The sequence below is a fragment of the Salmo salar genome, chromosome ssa09 (genome assembly GCF_905237065.1).
Source record: "Salmo salar chromosome ssa09, Ssal_v3.1, whole genome shotgun sequence".
Taxonomy (NCBI): Eukaryota; Metazoa; Chordata; class Actinopteri; order Salmoniformes; family Salmonidae; genus Salmo; species Salmo salar.
The window spans coordinates 25,865,123-25,883,621 of NC_059450.1; the positions used below are offsets into that span (position 1 = coordinate 25,865,123).

Genomic DNA, 18,499 nt, shown 5'->3' on the forward strand with positions numbered 1-18,499 from the left:
GGTGCTGGACTGGAACAGGACCAGGGTTGGTGACTACTGCTACAGGCCTATTGATTGATCCATTGATTGGAGCCAATTTAACAGAGCTGTAACACCCAGAACTGACCCTAGACCAGCACTAAGGAGCAACCTTGTCTTGAAACTTCCATTTCAGTAGCGGCAGCTGAAGGCCCATCAGTATTAGCCTAACCCTCCAGCTGGATGCCAGAAAAGATGAGGAAAACAGGTCTGGGAAAACAGGTCTGGATGCTCATGGGAACCCTAGGGATTAATACATCAGTGGCCAGGGTCATTGTACTGGAAAACAGTGAGTGAGTTGAATCAATATAACTCACTAGTACAAGCAAATACGAAAACCCCAACCATCAGACATTATTAAGGACAAATACACTGTGCTGATCAAAGCCATGCAATGTTGATGCAAACTACTGTAGCTGAACCAATCTAATGCAAGCACACTGGGCAAAAACTGGTTGAATCAATGTTGTTTCCAAGTCATTTCAACCCAAAAAATCTATGTGATGACATTACAGCAACGTGGAAATCTGATTGGATTTGCTAAAAGTCATTAAAAAAAAATCATTTTTTTTTTACAAATCCAATGACATGTTGACATGTTTTGTTAATTTCACGTTGAATTCCCGTTAGTTGAAAACTCAACCAAATGTAAATAAAAACTAGAACATTAACTGACATATGTGCCCAGTGGGAAGTGAGAGATACAATTATGCCTAAAAGATGTTTGAAGTTTCATGGTTGTTATCAATAAGAGGGACAGAGCCAACAGTAGTGCCATAATACCTCATTATATTCATTCATTCATTTACTCATCCATTAATCCATGCATTCCTTCACTAAATTCACAGATAACTGTTATACATACTGTGTGCTTTAACCTTGAGTTGAATTAGTTTATGGCCAACAGTGATATATTTGACAATTCGTTTTAAGGATCAAACTCATAAATCATATATCTTGCTCTTGGAGTGACAGATGATATTGCCATGAAGACACTCAGATTAAGGTCCATCTTGCAGCATGTATGTGAAATCTGCTCTATAGGCAAGAATATAGCCTACATGAAACATACTAAACAAAATGCACAGTATCTCACCTTTTATACTCTAAGCTAAACAATTACATTTTCTATGTGAAGTACTGTAGATGGTGAACATTCTGATGCTGAGGCTTAGAATAACGTTTGCTGCTTGAAAAATGAATGAATATTGCGCGTTTCATTTAGAATGAAAAAGATTAGATGCAGTAGCCTGATTTAAGTGACATTGCCTGCTGAAATACAAGGAAATACTGTATGCTCCCTACATGCTATAAAGGTAGGATATTACGCGGGGAATCCTTTACACTAAACAAATTAGGCTACACTAGGTTTGCCGTTCTATGCGTCTAAAGGAACAATATTGCAAGAAATTGGGTAGGCCTAGATTGTGTCTGGACAGTGACAACAGTGCACGAATCATTTGGCATAGATGTAGCAGCTAATTAAAAACCTCCAGTAGGCCTATCATCTTCAACTCTTACACCCTTGTTTATTACGATAAAGGTCCAGTCACCGACTGCCCTAATTCAGAACCACCGAAAGCTCTTTGGTCATGCATATTCTCTCTACTCCAGTTCAAACTTACCAGACATCGAGAAGAGCGAGCAACATCCACGCATTCATCGCTTTGTCTTTGACATGTTGCACCAGAAGCTTCGCACATATTGCGGAAATCCCACAGTTCATTGCCCGAAAAAAATAATAATAATAGGAACTAGGTCTGGAAAATAATAAAAACGCAATTGTTCCCCATTCGTTATTAACGGGTATAGGTAGGGTTACAGATGTTTCCGAATTGGTGGTAAATTCTGCTAATCGATGCATTTGAGTGATGCACACATTATCTTTCTGGTGTTGTGCTCCAGTAAGGTGGGCGATGATAGGCTAGACTCCTGTAGTATGACTTGAGAGAGTCTGCGTAGCCTACTCTTTTCCAGATGAAAAGGTCTTCCGCGAGTGCTGCACCAGTGGTTCTTTTACGCTCATCTTGAATCTCTAACCCGCTGACATGGCCGCATAGCCTACTAACTGATCTGCACTAATTAAAACATTTCAACAACAAAAAATGTTTTGGGAATAAAAAAGAAAAAATACTACACAGTCTAAATACAGTTGAAGTCGGAAGTTTACATACACCTTAGCCAAATACATTTGAACTTTTCACAATTCCTGACATTTAATCCTAGTAACAATTCCCTGTCTTAGGTTAGTTACGATCACCACTTTATTTTAAGAATGTGAAATGTCAGAATAATAGTAGAGAATTATTTATTTTAGCTTTTATTTCTTTCATCACATTCCCAGTGGGTCAGAAGTTTACATACACTCAATTAGTATTTGTGCATTGCCTTTACATTGTTTAACTTGGGTCAAACGTTTCAGATAGCCTTCCACAAGCTTCCCACAATAAGTTGGGTGAATTTTGGCCCATTCCTCCTGACAGAGCTGGTGCAACTGAGTCAGGTTTGTAGGCCTCCTTGCTCACACACGCTTTTTCAGTTCTGCCCACACATTTTCTATAGGATTGAGGTCAGGGTTTGTGATGACCACTCCAATACCTTGACTTTGTTGTCCTTAAGCCATTTTGCCACAACTTTGGAAGTATGCTTGGGGTCATTGTCCATTTGGAAGACCCATTTGCGACCAAGCTTTAACTTCCTGACTGATGTCTTGAGATGTTGCTTCAATATATCCACATCATTTTCCTCCCTCATGATGCCATCTATTTTGTGAAGTGCACCAGTCCCTCCTGCAGCAAAGCACCCTCAACATGATGCTGCCACCCCCGTGCTTCACGGCTGGGACGGTGTTCTTTGGCTTGCAAGCCTCACCCTTTTTCCTTCAAACATAACGATGGTTGTTATGGCCAAACAGTTCTATTTTTGTTTCATCAGACCAGAGGACATTTCTCCAAAAAGTACGATCTTTGTCCCCATGTGCAGTTGCAAACCATAGTCTGGCTTTTCTATGGCGGTTTTGGAGCAGTGGCTTCTTCCTTGCTGAGTGGCCTTTCAGGTTATGTCAATATAGGTCTCATTTTTACTGTGGATATAGATATTTTTATACCTGTTTCCTCCAGTATTTTCACAACGCCCTTTGCTGTTGTTTGCACTTTTTGCACCAAAGTACGTTCATCTCTAGGAGACAGAATGCGTCTCCTTTCTGAGTGGTATGACGGCTGCGTGGTCCCATGGTGTTTATGCTTGCATACTATTGTTTGTACAGATGAACGTGGTACCTTCAGGCGTTTGGAAATTGCTCCAAAGGATGAGCCAGACTTGTGGAGGTCTACAATTTTTTTTCTGAGATCTTGGCTGATTTCTTTTGATTTTCCGATGATGTCAAGCAAAGAGACACTGAGTTTGAAGGTAGGCCTTGAAATACATCCACAGGTACACCTCCAGCTGACTCAAATTATGTCAGTTAGCCTATCAGAAGCTTCTAAAGCCATTTCTGGAATTTTCCTAGCTGTTTAAAGGCACAGTCGACTTAGTGTTTGTAAACTTCTGACCCACTGGAGTTGTGATACAGTGATTTAAATGTGAAATAATCTGTCTGTAAACAATTGTTGGAAAAATGACTTGTGTCATGCACAAAGTAGATGTCTTAACCGACTTGCCAAAATTATAGTTTGTTAACAAGACATTTGTGGAGTGGTTGAAAAACTAGTTTTAATGACTTCAACCTAAGTGTATGTAAACTTCCAACTTCAACTGTGTATGCTTCAACAACGATATGCATAGAAGTATCAGTAGTAGGTGTATCAGTAGGCTATGTTCCAACCCTGCCATGACTTAGCTAGCCTATATTGACTTCGAAGATACAGCTCCTTCAAATTATTTCTATAAACACAATGTATATAGTGACTTGCGAGCCTATATCTTTCAATGTTTCCACAGTTCAAACAATGCTATTTAACAACTTTCCATCAAAGTTACCACAACCCCAGAACCCAACCTACAGGATTATGTTCTCACAAACCAACCTATGGATAATTAATAACTCTACTTCAATGTTCCCATAAACCAACTTACTGTAAATTACTCTACTTCAATGTTCCCACAACCCCGCCAAGCTGATGGCTATCCCTATGCGGCACTTTGCCACGGGCCAGAGTAAAAGGTCAGATGTTGATTAAACAAACAAGTTGTATTAGCAGCGATCAGCGATTCAGCACCACTGAAGTGGACAGCGACTTTTTGAGGGGCAGCCATTCAGCCTGGGTGCCAGTATGTTTCTACTTTCTTGCCAACTCCTTATGGAATTGTCATGCCAAACAATGACTGACAAGGAGTAAGCAAGATACCAGAAACAATTATTGGACCAGGCTACAGCCATCCCCAGTAGAATCCCTGAAAATGGAGGAAGGCCAGCCTAACCAGGCAGTGATTAGCCTAGAAGCCTGGAACCGGGAGGCTCACCTATCTGTTCAGCCTTTTTCAGTCATATTGACTTTTTTTTAAAAACAAACCTTAGAATTGTTAATAATAGGGAATAGATTGTAAGCAAGAATGTACCTCTCCATTTCTTTGAAATCCTAGCCTACAACACAAGCAATAGTAATGATACATCTGCCTTAAAGCACATTTTCCACTGGTTACATTGGACAGTATCCAACAGATATTTAACCATGCCAGTCAATTGTGAACCAGTTCATTAATGATAGGCTATGCCACAAATCTTGCATTATTCATCAGACTTCAGACAGTAACCTAATATTACTGTGGTTTTCTCTGCCAATATCACGCCCTGATCTGTTTCACCTGTCCCTGTGATTGTCTCTACCCTCTCCAGGTGTCGCTTATTTTCCCCAGTGTATTTATCCCTGTGTTTCCTGTCTCTCTTCCAAGTCAACCAGCGTTTTTCCCGTTCTCCTGCTTTTTGCTATTTTCCTTTTTCTATTCCTCCCGGTTTTGACCCTTGCCTGTTTCTAGACTCTGTACACGCCTGTCTGACCATTTTGCCTGCATTGACCATGAGCCTGTCTGCCACTCTGTACCTCTTGGACTCTGATCTGGTTTTGACCTTTTTGCCTGTCCACGACCGTTCTCTTGCCTACTCCTTTTGGATTAATAAACATTGTAAGACTCCAACCATCTACCTCCTGTATCTGGGTCTCGCCTTCTGTCATGATAGCCAATCCCAGTGATGAATAATAGGTGCTGCTGAGGCAGGGGAGAGTAAACGCTAGTCAAATTAGTATGCAGCCAGACGCACTCCAGAAGGTGTCAGTGCAATAACATGAATAGAACCATAGAATTAGGAATAGGATCTCTATGGATAGAACTGCATGTCACCATGGTAATGCCACTCATTAGCATTCCAAACGACTCTGAGTCTCTCTACGCCAAACAAATCTACTGATGTCTGGCCAACAGGTACATGTACTTCTACACTAGGCCCCCTGGGTATAGACAAATAAAAGGGGAGCAGGAGGGTGTCCTGACCCCAGCCTATTAAAATGTCAGCTGGCATGTTATCCGTTCTCCTTTTCTGTTTACGTGCCTCTATACAGTGATTTCCTATAGAAAATCAGATCTGCTTTTGAAATGGTTCTGACACCAATGGTCCAATGAGATGCATGTTCTAACAAAAAACCATCCATCTTAATGCATGTCTAATTTCCTTTGAGGATGACCCTGAAAGGGAGGCCATGATAAATAAAAGGCTGAACGAGTCCTCTGAAGATAAGAGGAAGACCGAAGAGTAGCTGACATCACCATGGCTGTCTTAGGAGGACTATTCTATACCCACTCAGCAGTCAAAGTGAAGCCTCTCTGTTGGATGATTGACTTTTTGCCTCTCACCTGTCTTATTTTATGAAATGATCCTATGATAATCCAGACACGCAATCCCAACTCAAAGGGGGTGTTCACTTACTTTCAGACCTATCCTCTGTTGCTAGGCAACTGTATCAACACCCTGATCAGCTTGACTGGTGTACCTTTAAAAGGGAATCTCACATCTCCTGTTTTTTCCTTCACTGTTTCCTCTTTTTCTCTGTTCACCAGAGCTGTGTCTTTCTGTGAACCCGTTAGGAGACCTGTGAGAGAAGACTTCATTCAAATATAATACTTTATGCTTTCTATACCAGGATAGCCAAGCCTCACATGCAAACACCAACGCAGTCCAATTCCATTCATTCTCAACTTCAGGGTAAAATGGCTGACAGCCATGTATTCGGGAAGACCGTGATGAAGTCTGCATTTCTGCAACTCCTAACGCCCATCTCCAGAGAGGAAATATTAAATATTATTTCTGAACAAAACTTCAGACTACCTTGATTTCTAATAGGCTCCTTTAGAGGGGCAAGAAGTAGATGGGTGAAAGCTGAGAAGGAGAAAATTGTGAAGTGGGAGAGTAGGGTGGAGGAAGCGACTGATAGTACAAGGCAAGAGGGAGGGAAGGTAGATAGCCTAGGTCTTAGTTCACATTCTAAACTTCTCCACGGCCTAATTAATCTAAATGAGTCGACTCTGCTATGACCTTGGCTACAAATAAACAAGTACATAAGAGACTATATAGATGCATATTCTGAATACATTTGCAGTTTTCACACAAAAAGGCAAAGATTTGATGTTGATTACTAAAATGAATTTTCTGTTTGGTTTCATACACTTTTTTTTTCTTCAAAAGAAGGGTTTCCCAGAGGGCTAGGCAGAGGGTAGGAGGTACATAAACAGACAAACTGCATTGAGCTCTCTCAAGCCATGGTTACTCATCTTTGGATCGTTTGTCTCCTCTGGCAAAGGAGTCTGTTGATTATGTTTGGCAGGATCCTGTCCCAAATGGATCATACTGCACTGTGTCTATGGCCTGTCGACAAAGAGAGCTGAGGCAGAATTACATTTGGTATGTGGTCTGCGCTGATGTTGTTTTCGCTGTGTGGCCGGTATGGATGTTTACTGTGGTCATGGAGGTTTGCGGTTGTGTTCAGTCTGTGCATTATGTGGATGCTACGGTTTGTTGTGGTTGGTGCTGTGATTGTGGTAAACTCATGTGACCTCACCTCAGTTTAAGCAAATCTGTGCATAAACCATACAGTGAAATGTAACTTACTTTATTGGAGGACTAAGTTCACCTTAACCTCCCCACAAAAAGAAAAACATTTATATAGGAAGAAATACAGTGGACTCATTTCATGCTCCAAAATCTAAAGACTACTTAATTGTTACATTTTTGCACACAGGAAGACTGTGCAAACAAGCACACAGAAACCATTCATTAACTTTCCAACCTCTACCTTCCTAACAGAACAGTTGTCACAAAGTCTTTTTCAGTAACCCAGCCTAGACCCCCAAATTGATTTATCAATCAAGGTTATTGCTTAGTTATTAACTCTCCCCAAATGGATGCCTAGTTCTTAATTGGACAGGAATGAAAAATAAATAACAGAACCAGCTGCCACCCTGCCCTCCAAGATTTGAGTTTTACACCCCTGATTTACATCAAGCTGATAGGACAAGCCCCTACTACTGTAACCAGCACGTATTTGAGCTTTTCCAAGCCACTGTGTATTTTCAGTCTAAGGCACCCATGCCTTTGAGCTCATATAGCAGGGAGATAAAGACAAGCTACCTTGAAATCTGCAGACAGACACAGGCTGACTGGTTAAGGGGGCACAGTGAGATGCGGTAGTGGAGATACAAGTTCTAATGACACTCGACAGTTCTGCCCACTGGCAATGGGCTGGCCTTTAGAGGCCCACCTTAAAATAGATCAGGAAAGAGAGTTTATGCTTCCCCTGAAGGCCAGGTGGCATGGTATGTATGTGTGGACAAATGTAAGCTGTACTGACATAGAGGGGTTATGTGTTAGTGTGTGTCTGTGTAGAGTATATGTCTGTGAGCCTGGATACTTCTGTATGTTGTCCTTATGCTTTAGGATGCCTTCAAATAAAAACATAGTGGGGTGGGGAGAAATGATTCTGTAAAACGCTGTTCTACCTTTTCAATTGGTTGACGGATACGTCCTTGTAACTTTTCTGATGAACAGAGCAACACAACAATAGGCCCTGCCCCAATTGAAAACATTGAGTTGTTCCATTTTTACGCATCAGTTTGTCTAGTTTGAAGGCACCCTGAGTGCATGTGAAAGCGTCAGAGAATTTGTAGAATTTCGACTGTAGACAATAGTCTGGTATCTTCTATCACCCTAACTGTTGTGGTATCAGCAGTGTGGGGATTTCAGTGACACTAGGTATTCAGTAGTGTTGGGGTATCAGCAGTGTGGGGATTTCAGCAACACTACAGTAGGTATTCAGTACTGTTGGGGTTTCAGCAGTGTGAGGATTTCAGTAACACTAGGTATTCAGTAGTGTTTGGGTTTCAGCAGTGTGGGGATTTCAGCAACACTAGGTATTCAGTAGTGTTGGGGTATCAGCAGTGTGGGGATTTCAGTGACACTAGGTATTCAGTAGTGTTGGGGTATCAGCAGTGTGGGGATTTCAGTGACACTAGGTATTCAGTAGTGTTGGGGTATCAGCAGTGTGGGGATTTCAGTGACACTAGGTATTCAGTAGTGTTGGGGTATCAGCAGTGTGGGGATTTCAGTGACACTAGGTATTCAGTAGTGTTGGGGTATCAGCAGTGTGGGGATTTCAGCAACACTACAGTAGGTATTCAGTACTGTTGGGGTTTCAGCAGTGTGAGGATTTCAGTAACACTAGGTATTCAGTAGTGTTTGGGTTTCAGCAGTGTGGGGATTTCAGTGACACTAGGTATTCAGTAGTGTTGGGGTATCAGCAGTGTGGGGATTTCAGTGACACTAGGTATTCAGTAGTGTTGGGGTATCAGCAGTGTGGGGATTTCAGTGACACTAGGTATTCAGTAGTGTTGGGGTATCAGCAGTGTGGGGATTTCAGTGACACTAGGTATTCAGTAGTGTTGGGGTATCAGCAGTGTGGGGATTTCGGCAGTGTTAGGATTTTAGGAGCGCTGGGATTTGGGCGCCAGATGTCCTGCTGCTGACTGTCGTGTGTTGGCTCTGGGAGTGCTGAGGCTGCCTAAGGGAGGTGTGTGTGTCTGTACATTTCCATTTCCCTTTAATTTGAGCATTTGGAGGTTTTGTACAGTATGAAATATATGCTTTATGAAAGGATGTGTTGGTGAGGTACAGTAAGGGAAATTATTGTTTACTTCAGTAAGATCTGTGATTCAGCCACTCCCCCGGGCTTGAAGTGGCACGAAGCCAGTAACAGTCAAGGACAGGCAAGTTCAGAGGTCAGGTTGGTAACACCAGGTCATATTACTGGACATGCTAGGTTAACACTTCCCTTCAGGCAGCTTCAAATAAAAGTCTTATGAATTCAGCCATTTTTTCTGAATATATTTTCCTGCTTCATACTATATGTCTACTGGCATAAGTATGACATTATCAATCCTCAGGCATTATGTCACTCTTATGGCAGTGTTATGTAGGCTCTGTGTACGTCCTCCTCAAGTCAAGTGAAAAATAACTACTGTCTGTTTAACTGAAGCCAATAGTTTAAAGGAGGATGTCCTCACATGTCTTGTTATCTGATTAATCAGACGGAAGCTCCAGGCTACTGTGTGAGAACGCTGACTAAATCCTTAATAGGGGAGCTCAATGCACCACCATGCATTGAGTCACTTCTAACGTTTCTGTACCATATCTATTTGAAATGTTACGGTTGGAAAATCTCCACAATTTGGCCCTTAATTACCATTGAAGAATTTGTATTTGTTATTTTATTTATTTAACCTTTATTTAACTAGGCAAGTCAGTTAAGAACAAATTCTTATTTACAATGACGGCCTACCAAAAGGCAAAAGGCCTCAGGCGGGAACGGGGGCTGGGATTAAAAATAAAATTTAGGATAAAACACACATCACGACAGAGAGACACCACAACACCACATAAATAGACACCTAAGACAACAACATAGGGTATCTAGTTGTTACAGCTCATCACCTAAGACAACAACATAGGGTATCTAGTTGTTACAGCTCATCACCTAAGACAACAACATAGGGTATCTAGTTGTTACAGCTCATCACCTAAGACAACAACATAGGGTATCTAGTTGTTACAGCTCATCACCTAAGACAACAACATAGGGTATCTAGTTGTTACAGCTCATCACCTAAGACAACAACATAGGGTATCTAGTTGTTACAGCTCATCACCTAAGACAACAACATAGGGTATCTAGTTGTTACAGCTCATCACCTAAGACAACAACATAGGGTATCTAGTTGTTACAGCTCATCACCTAAGACAACAACATAGGGTATCTAGTTGTTACAGCTCATCACCTAAGACAACAACATAGGGTATCTAGTTGTTACAGCTCATCACCTAAGACAACAACATAGGGTATCTAGTTGTTACAGCTCATCACCTAAGACAACAACATAGGGTATCTAGTTGTTACAGCTCATCACCTAAGACAACAACATAGGGTATCTAGTTGTTACAGCTCATGATAGGTATTTTTCATTGGATTTTATTTGTTATCGCTGCCATGTCAAACTGAAATGCCATTAATATGGTAATGGTAACTCATGGGACACCGCAACAAACACCTGTTCTGTTCAAGGGGAGAGCTTCAAAATGGGAGATGAACCAGATTGTGTGCTCAGAGTTTTATAAACAAAAATAGAATACTCTTTTCTGTGATTTTAACAACAATATCACCATGACAAAGCATGAGAGTAACAACAATTCCAGACATCCAGTAAAAGTTCAAAATTCATTGATTAGTAAAAACATTGTGATTTTATAGTGTGAATTATCATCATACAGTAAGTTGTACTACTATGGCTGACCACTGCGCCTATCCGGTGTGTGACAATAAACATGTATTTTTTTATTTTCTATTTTGTGCCACACCTTTAAATATACCACATTTGTGAACAACACAGTAACATTTTCCACTAAACTACATATTTACTTACAACAGGAATGCCATGGCATAGTGCCCTCACCCATGGCTAAAACAGAAATGGGCTCATATGATGGAGTTAAAAGAGTGATCAATAGAGACAACCTTGATGCCCTCAATCACACAAAATATACAAAAAAATAAGAACCCATGAATTAACTTAATTGTTAACAAACTATGTAATACTAAATAAAGTGTTACTTGATGGACTTGATATGACCAAATGTAAAGCACTTAACATGATGTATTTGGGTCCTTTGATCTACATCAGAGAAGATGGCTACATTGCTTATAAAATTGGAAACAGGAAATCACGTACTCGATAAAGGTCATTAAATGAATCTGTAAATACGAAACATCAATCTATGATAGATAAGGGTAATATTACACATTGACACACAGTACATTCCTGCAAGCTTCACTTACACTTTGTGTCCATCCACTGCCCTCTGTCACAGTGTCTTAGAGCCTGTGAGTCATTACAAAAGCTACGATAAGAACATTGAACCTTCATCCATCCCTGAACTCATGGTGAGTCTAGCGGTGTACTGTAGGGACCCACAGGATCAACACTCACTTGTGTGTACCTGTGTTCACTGTGTGACGAAAAAAATGGTGCAACATTTCTTTCCAACGTGTGAATTGATCCAATAAACAAAGAAAAGTGCAAACGTGAACATGTACAGTATGTAAGATATGATGGGCATGGTGAGGGTTAATAATGGAACAAAAACAGGAAATTGGTGTCTGTGCTTTCTAATACAGGAGTCTTCAATAAAGGGTTATAATAAGGATTTGGTCACTAGTTCTCGTGTTGATTGAATCATGGCAGTTGTTTTCTTTGCGGTTCATTAATCAGAACCTCAAACAGAAGTTAGATAAAGCATCAGAGGTTTCTTTCTTTATATAAATATAAAATCCTTACACCACTTTAAAGTTAATGTTAACCTCTTTTACAAGTATAAATTACAATTTAACTAGAAAACTGTTCAAATTTACCTGCCTATCTCCTTGTAATGAATGCACCTGCAATAGAAAGCAATCATACTGACTCCAGTGCATGCCACAGCTCCATGTAGCCTAACTCACACACAGATCCTCAGTCATGGGCCCGCAGCATAAAGTGAGTCCTGTCTCTTTGCAAAATAAATATTTAGTACTCATTTGGATGGGACCATGTCCTTTATGACTGGTTCTCTGTTCAGGTAGGTGGCCCAGTAGACCAGGTTGAAACCACCGAAGAGCACGGGGAACATAATCCGGGACATACGGTCGATTTTGCTGACGCTGTTGAAGGTCTTCTTGTTCTGCTCTGGCTTGACCTCTGGCTTGGCCTTGTTGGGGTCAGAGGTGGCGCTCTTGGAGATGGTGGGCAGACCACTTTGGTCCTTGGTGACGTTCGGGGCATAGTTTGCCACAGCAACGGCATAGGAGTTGTTCTTCTTCATGGCGGACGCCTCCTTCTTCTGCTGAGGAGAGAAATAAAATACACATTAGAGACTTTGGGGGTGTTTGCAAGAAAATGAGAGGCACTAAAAGCAGGAGGTGATACTCTGAGACAGTGTTATGACAGCTTCCTGATCCTTCAAGTGTTTGATTGTTACTAGATCATGGTGTTTGTTTTCTCAGTACCTCTCACACAGCTAAGAGCTCACCTCAACAAGGTGTCAGACAGGGACTGGAGATCAAAAGTACAACACTCCATGTCTACTTGACTTGAGAGGCAATACCTCACAATGGGATTTTAATGTCACTGAGACACTGTAATAATTAGTCTGATATGAACATGGAGCACATCTGTTGTACAGTAGCCTATAGCTACTTCACAGTAATTATGATTCTGCCTTATTAACCATCTGTGATGTGTTACCATAAAAAAGTGTCTAATCTGTTAAATTGCCTGTTAAACCTTATGGGTTTCATCTGAATATTAATTTGGATTGAAATGTACAGTACCTTTAAGGTCCTCAAGGAGTGTGAATCTCTTTGAAGTCTCTCGTGACCATTTTAATTGGCACCACCAAATATGTATTATGGCAGGATATATGTATGGCTACAACCAGCATAGATAATAATAGTTATTCTGAAGTAAAAGCACAGCCATCACTTTCAATGTCACACCCATTTCCCTGAGTATGTGAGCTGTGGAGAGAAAGTGTAATTATCAGATAGGCTGGGAAAAGAATGAGCTGAAATCAGAACTACTTACGGAATGTGATTGTTGCTGTCACATAATTCTCTGGCTTAACTGTATCAACTGTCTCTTCCTTGAGAGATCACAGATCCTTTCTGCCTTTCTCCTCTGCGTTTGAAGCACCCACACGCAGCTCCTCATCTCCTTTTATCTTCCTTTCTTTCGTCCCTCCCTCTCTTTTAATAAAGTACTGCTTTAGATTCAATATCTCAACATGGATATTCAATGAGGCGAACACTTCTGAGTACTAGACAGCTTGCTTCGAGTTTAATTAATCTATTTCTATGCTTCATTTTTGTGCATTTCCTTTACATTTACATTTAATCTGTACATTAACTGAATGTATGATATTGTTCAAATTGTTATTCGTCTTAACATCTGTTGTTCACTTGTTTTACACATGCCTCGTCACATCACCAAATGGAAACTGCTGTTAGTGAATACAGTAGACTGATAAAGATGCCGTGTTCTTAACTCAAATGCAGGATTGCATGTGACAGTCAATTTAATGAGCAGCTCCAAGCACAATACGTGACTGTCAGTGGTCAGTGTGGTTGCCATAGTTACCTTGACGTTGACCACACTTTTGCCATCCCAGGCCCAGCCTCTTTTGGTGAAGTAGTTGACGGTAGCAAACTCGATGAGGGCAGAGAACACGAAGGCGTAGCACACGGCAATGAACCAATCCATGGCCGTGGCATAGGCCACCTTCGGCAGAGAATTACGGGCACTGATACTGAGAGTCGTCATAGTGAGCACAGTGGTCACACCTGTGTCATTACAGGACAAGAAAACCAAAAGACAACAGTTCTTAGAGAATGTAGATCACAAGCTGATCAAAAATGTTGACAGTAAATGAATTTCAATGATTCACAATAGTAATTCCATCTATGGTAAGAATACTGTAGTACTGTGTTCACTTGTTTTTCCATTGTGTAAAAGACAATGGTATTTCCATCCACATTGAAAAAGCTTATTCTTGTGGATGATTCTGTGGTATTTTCAGAAAGAAAAAATGCATTTAGATTACTGCATTGCAGGAGAAGAAGAAAGAACAAACAAACCTGGAGAACTTTTTCAGCAGACACACGCATATAAATAAACAGGGAGTTGTCCGTCATTTCCTCCTTCAAACCTCTATGACTAAGATGACACTGATAGTGAAACAATGTGTTTTTTTCCCACATGGCTGCTGACGAATATGTTTTTTTTGCTCATTTTTCATTCCATTTGAGGGAACATGAAACTACATCAAACAACATCAAGCAGGCTAACGGGGTAAAATAACAATCCCCCGACTGCGAGGATCAAACAGCCCGTGGGGATGTGTTTCAGAGGCTGGAAGTGGTACCTGCATTAATAATTTAACCAGGACAATACCACAAAGTCAGACATCATAAAACAGAGACAAGGAACAAGTTCTAAAAGAAACACTTTACTTTAGATGACCTTTGCGTTAAGCCCTATCTAGCCATTCCTAACACCTAAATGACATGATACATGACATAATGTTATCTATTAGCATACTGATGGTAGACTTAGGGATCGATCCATAGTGCTAACGGGCCACGTTATAGCGCGATTGAAATGTAAAGGTCTTTTCCGATTGATCCGACATACTCAGTGTTGACCGTTAATGCAATCTATGCGAACACGGTAACATCGCCTTTGAATTTAAAATGCACTGTAGCGCGGATCTTCAGCACTACGGATTGAATCAAGCCCTTCATGTTACAGTGTATTTGTGAGATATTTGACAGGAGAAAGTCAAACAACATTTGTAGGAAATTGTTTTGTTTTAGCCCGCAATTGTTTATGTCATTCATTCCTAGCTACCACAGGGGGAGACAAGTTACAGAGTGTGCCTTTATAGCATATTCCTAACAACTTCACGACGCCTGTTCATTCTTTCGGTGAAGAATGGAAAGGGAGAGAAGGCAGATGTGTATCAAATCACAATGAAGAGAACGAGAAATCAGCCACAGTTCTTTGGCCCCTCAGAAACGGCTGGATTTACCAGTGAGTATCTGAATATGAAATCTTTAATAACCTTGCACGAATAGATATACTGTCTCAATGAGTGACTCACGAGGATTATCACTGAACATGTTCAGAATAGTAATCAATGTGTTCGATGCACTGGAAAACTGAAGGAGAATTGTGAACAGGTTAATAGACTGAAAATCCTGCAGGTCTTGAATGTGTATGGTGAGTTGACCCCAAAATGTCAACAATAAGAAAGACCGAGCTCATAATATAAAAGTATCCAAAGGAAAACAAAGCTGTTCCATTAGTGGATAGACTAGCTCTTAAAATTGCAGAAACGTATAGAAACTATTCTACAATCATTTAAACCAAAATCAAAGCATATAAAGAGAAAATGGTTAAAGTTGTTTTTATATGGGGGCTGTTTAGTTGCAACCAAGGGTATTTAGAATAAGTGATCCTTAATATGCCTGTGGTCTGTGTTTACAATGAGCACTAAAGGGGTAGTTTGATGTCAAGGCCACTTAAAATACATGAATTTTCTCCACTAAAAGACCTATTAAAAGGCCTCCCATAATGTTAAGCCATTCAACTGGACACAGGACATAATCTTTATATCAGTAAGGCTGTGAATATACAGTACTGACTGGCTTTGAATACATGGAACCCCAGTGCATAATTAGCCCTGATTATATGAGGGGAATCTACATTATGGAGCAGACAGAGAGTGTATAGAAGCCCCAGATTAGAGACCTCAGGCTTCAGGTCCAAATGGGATATACTGTATGGGTCTAGGCTTTTTTTTTTAACTCTGTGGTAGACTGGGCTTCTTGTAACAAGCATGCTGAGGGCTCGTCAGTGTGGCCTCTTGGTTTGCTCCCCTCGTCTGTGATGCCTTGGTAGTGTTTTAATCCCAGCCCCCATCCCCACAGGAGGCCTTTTGCCTTTTGCCTTTTGGTAGGCCGTCATTGTAAATAAGAATTAGTTCTTAACTGACTTGCCTAGTTAAATAAAGGTTAAATAAAAAATAAATACATAAACAATTACCCTGTCAGATTTAACACCCCTAATTACAGCAGTGGAGTTCTGTGGTGGTTACATGAGAGACTAGTTCAGTCTGAGCTTCTACACTTCATTATGTGCATCATGTGACTACAAATCAAATAAAAATGTTGAACAGGCTCTGATCTAAGAACAGGTGTTTGACCTGACTGTAGATTAACAGGTAGGTTTTTGACCTAACTGTAGATTAACAGGTAGGTTTTTGACCTGACTGTAGATTAACAGGTAGGTGTTTGACCTGACAGTAGATTGACAGGTAGGTGTTTGACCTGACTGTAGATTAACAGGTAGGTGTTTGACCTGACTGTAGATTAAAAGGTAGGTTTTTGACCTGACAGTAGATTAACAGGTAGGTTTTTGACCTGACTGTAGATTAACAGGTAGGTTTTTGATCTGACTGTAGATTAACAGGTAGGTTTTTGACCTGACTGTAGATTAACAGGTAGGTTTTTAACCTGACTGTAGATTAACAGGTAGGTTTTTGACCTGACTGTAGATTAACAGGTAGGTTTTTGACCTGACTGTAGATTAACAGGTAGGTTTTTGACCTGACTGTAGATTAACAGGTGTTTGACCTGACTGTAGATTAACAGGTGTTTGACCTGACTGTAGATTAACAGGTGTTTAACCTGACTGTAGATTAACAGGTGTTTAACCTGACTGTAGATTAACAGGTAGGTTTTTGACCTGACCATCTAACAAGCGTTGTTTGGCTTGAAAAATGGAACATAGGATGTGTTTGACTTGACCATCAATGTGTTTGACCTGACCGTTGAGGAGCACTCATGACCTAACCACTAAAGAGCAGAGACTACAGTGAATATGTTTTACTTGACTACATAGGAGAACATATTCTGCCTGACTGAAGACAAAAGCTTGTGGCAGTAATTGCTATCTGCTATGAGTAAATAATTGTGTTTGAAAGCGATGATTTGAAGTGCTCACCAAAGACAGTTCTGGCGGGTACAGACTCTCTGTTCAGCCAGAAGGAGACCTGGGACAGGATGACGGTCATGATGCAGGGCAGGTAGGTCTGGATCACAAAGTAGCCAATCTTCCTCTTCAGGTGGAAGTGGGCCGTCATGACAGTGTATTCACCTGCAGAGAGACAATGAGAAGAAAATATACAGATGAGAATGTGTGTGATAATTGTATCTTTTTACACAAGTGTTTAAAGAGATTGTTGTCTCTGCTTGGTGTCTCTGCTAAGATCCAGTAGTGGCTACTGGTCTAGACTAGGGTTGAATGGCGGGAACCCGGTTAACGTGTCAAAAGTAGTTCTGCAGGAGGGGTGAAGTCAGGCGCAGGAGACTTAGGTACGTGAAACACGTTTAATGAGGAATGCAAGTCCAAAGAACCGAACCGACAAGGCAGGGTAAAAAATAATTCCAAAGCATGACAAACACAGTCTAGGAATGTAGCGGGACGCAGCCCAGCAACCCTAATGCCAAAACGCGTAACGTATTCTTAAGGACAAGAAAACAATAATCCCCAACCTACAACAACTGACACGAAACAATCCCGCACAACCCCCACACACACAAAACAAACAGACCCCACTAATTACGAAACACAAAACAGGTGCTACCCTAACTAGACATTACCAAACGAAACAGAAAAGGAAATCGGTGGCAGCTAGTAGGCCGGTGACGACGACCGCCGAGCGCCGCCCGAACGGGGAGAAGCGCCACCTGTGGACGTTGTGACATACCGAGATTTACCATGATTTACTGCCCAAAACCACTCCCTTTTCCCATGATAAATAACTGCGAGAAACCGGTAAATTATTTATATGAACAGCATGATGTGAAATGGAACTGTTAAATGATATGCAAGGTCTTCTCTACGACCTCTGCATGATGAATCATCAACGCTCAGGGTGGGGAGAGACAGCCCATCTCAGATTGAAGGGCAGTTCACAATGCACGTATCTCTATTATCGCATCATGGTAACTTTTGTTCTTGTGACAGGTAGGACTATATTTTCTGCAGCATTGTCTATAATATAAAGAACTAATGCACATCTAATTGACCCATCTCCATCTAGCTTTCAGTGGTCACCTTATTTTTGAATTGTAAAGATGTTTTTTGTATTGCAGCTGAATAGTTTTAAAATAGACTATCACTCGAATATCATTGCTTTAAATCAGTGCACGCGTGAGCACTCTCTCGCAGTCTTTCTCTTGCTCCATCAATTCCATTCATCACAGATAATCCTGTTCTAGATTGATATACTGTATAGTGCATTCGAAAAGTATTCAGACCCCTTGACTTTTCCACATTTGTTACTTTA

At 40.8% G+C, this 18,499-nt stretch overlaps 1 protein-coding gene across 2 annotated transcripts in view; it reads right to left on the reverse strand.

The window, feature by feature from the left end:
* Nucleotides 1-10,779: 10,779 nt before the first annotated feature.
* Nucleotides 10,780-18,499, reverse strand: part of LOC106610930 (gamma-aminobutyric acid receptor subunit alpha-2) — a 38,761-nt gene continuing 31,041 nt past the window's right edge. The window contains exons 8-10 of one of the 2 annotated variants that reach the window (XM_014210613.2): nt 17,152-17,304; nt 13,726-13,928; nt 10,780-12,430 (exon numbers count right to left, since the gene is read on the reverse strand). In XM_014210613.2, the coding sequence (XP_014066088.1) occupies nt 12,125-12,430; nt 13,726-13,928; nt 17,152-17,304 (662 nt within the window). In that variant the 3' untranslated portion in view covers nt 10,780-12,124. Of the gene's footprint in view, nt 12,434-13,725; nt 13,929-17,151; nt 17,305-18,499 lie in introns of both variants that reach the window. The other variant, XM_014210612.2, reaches the window with a different exon arrangement.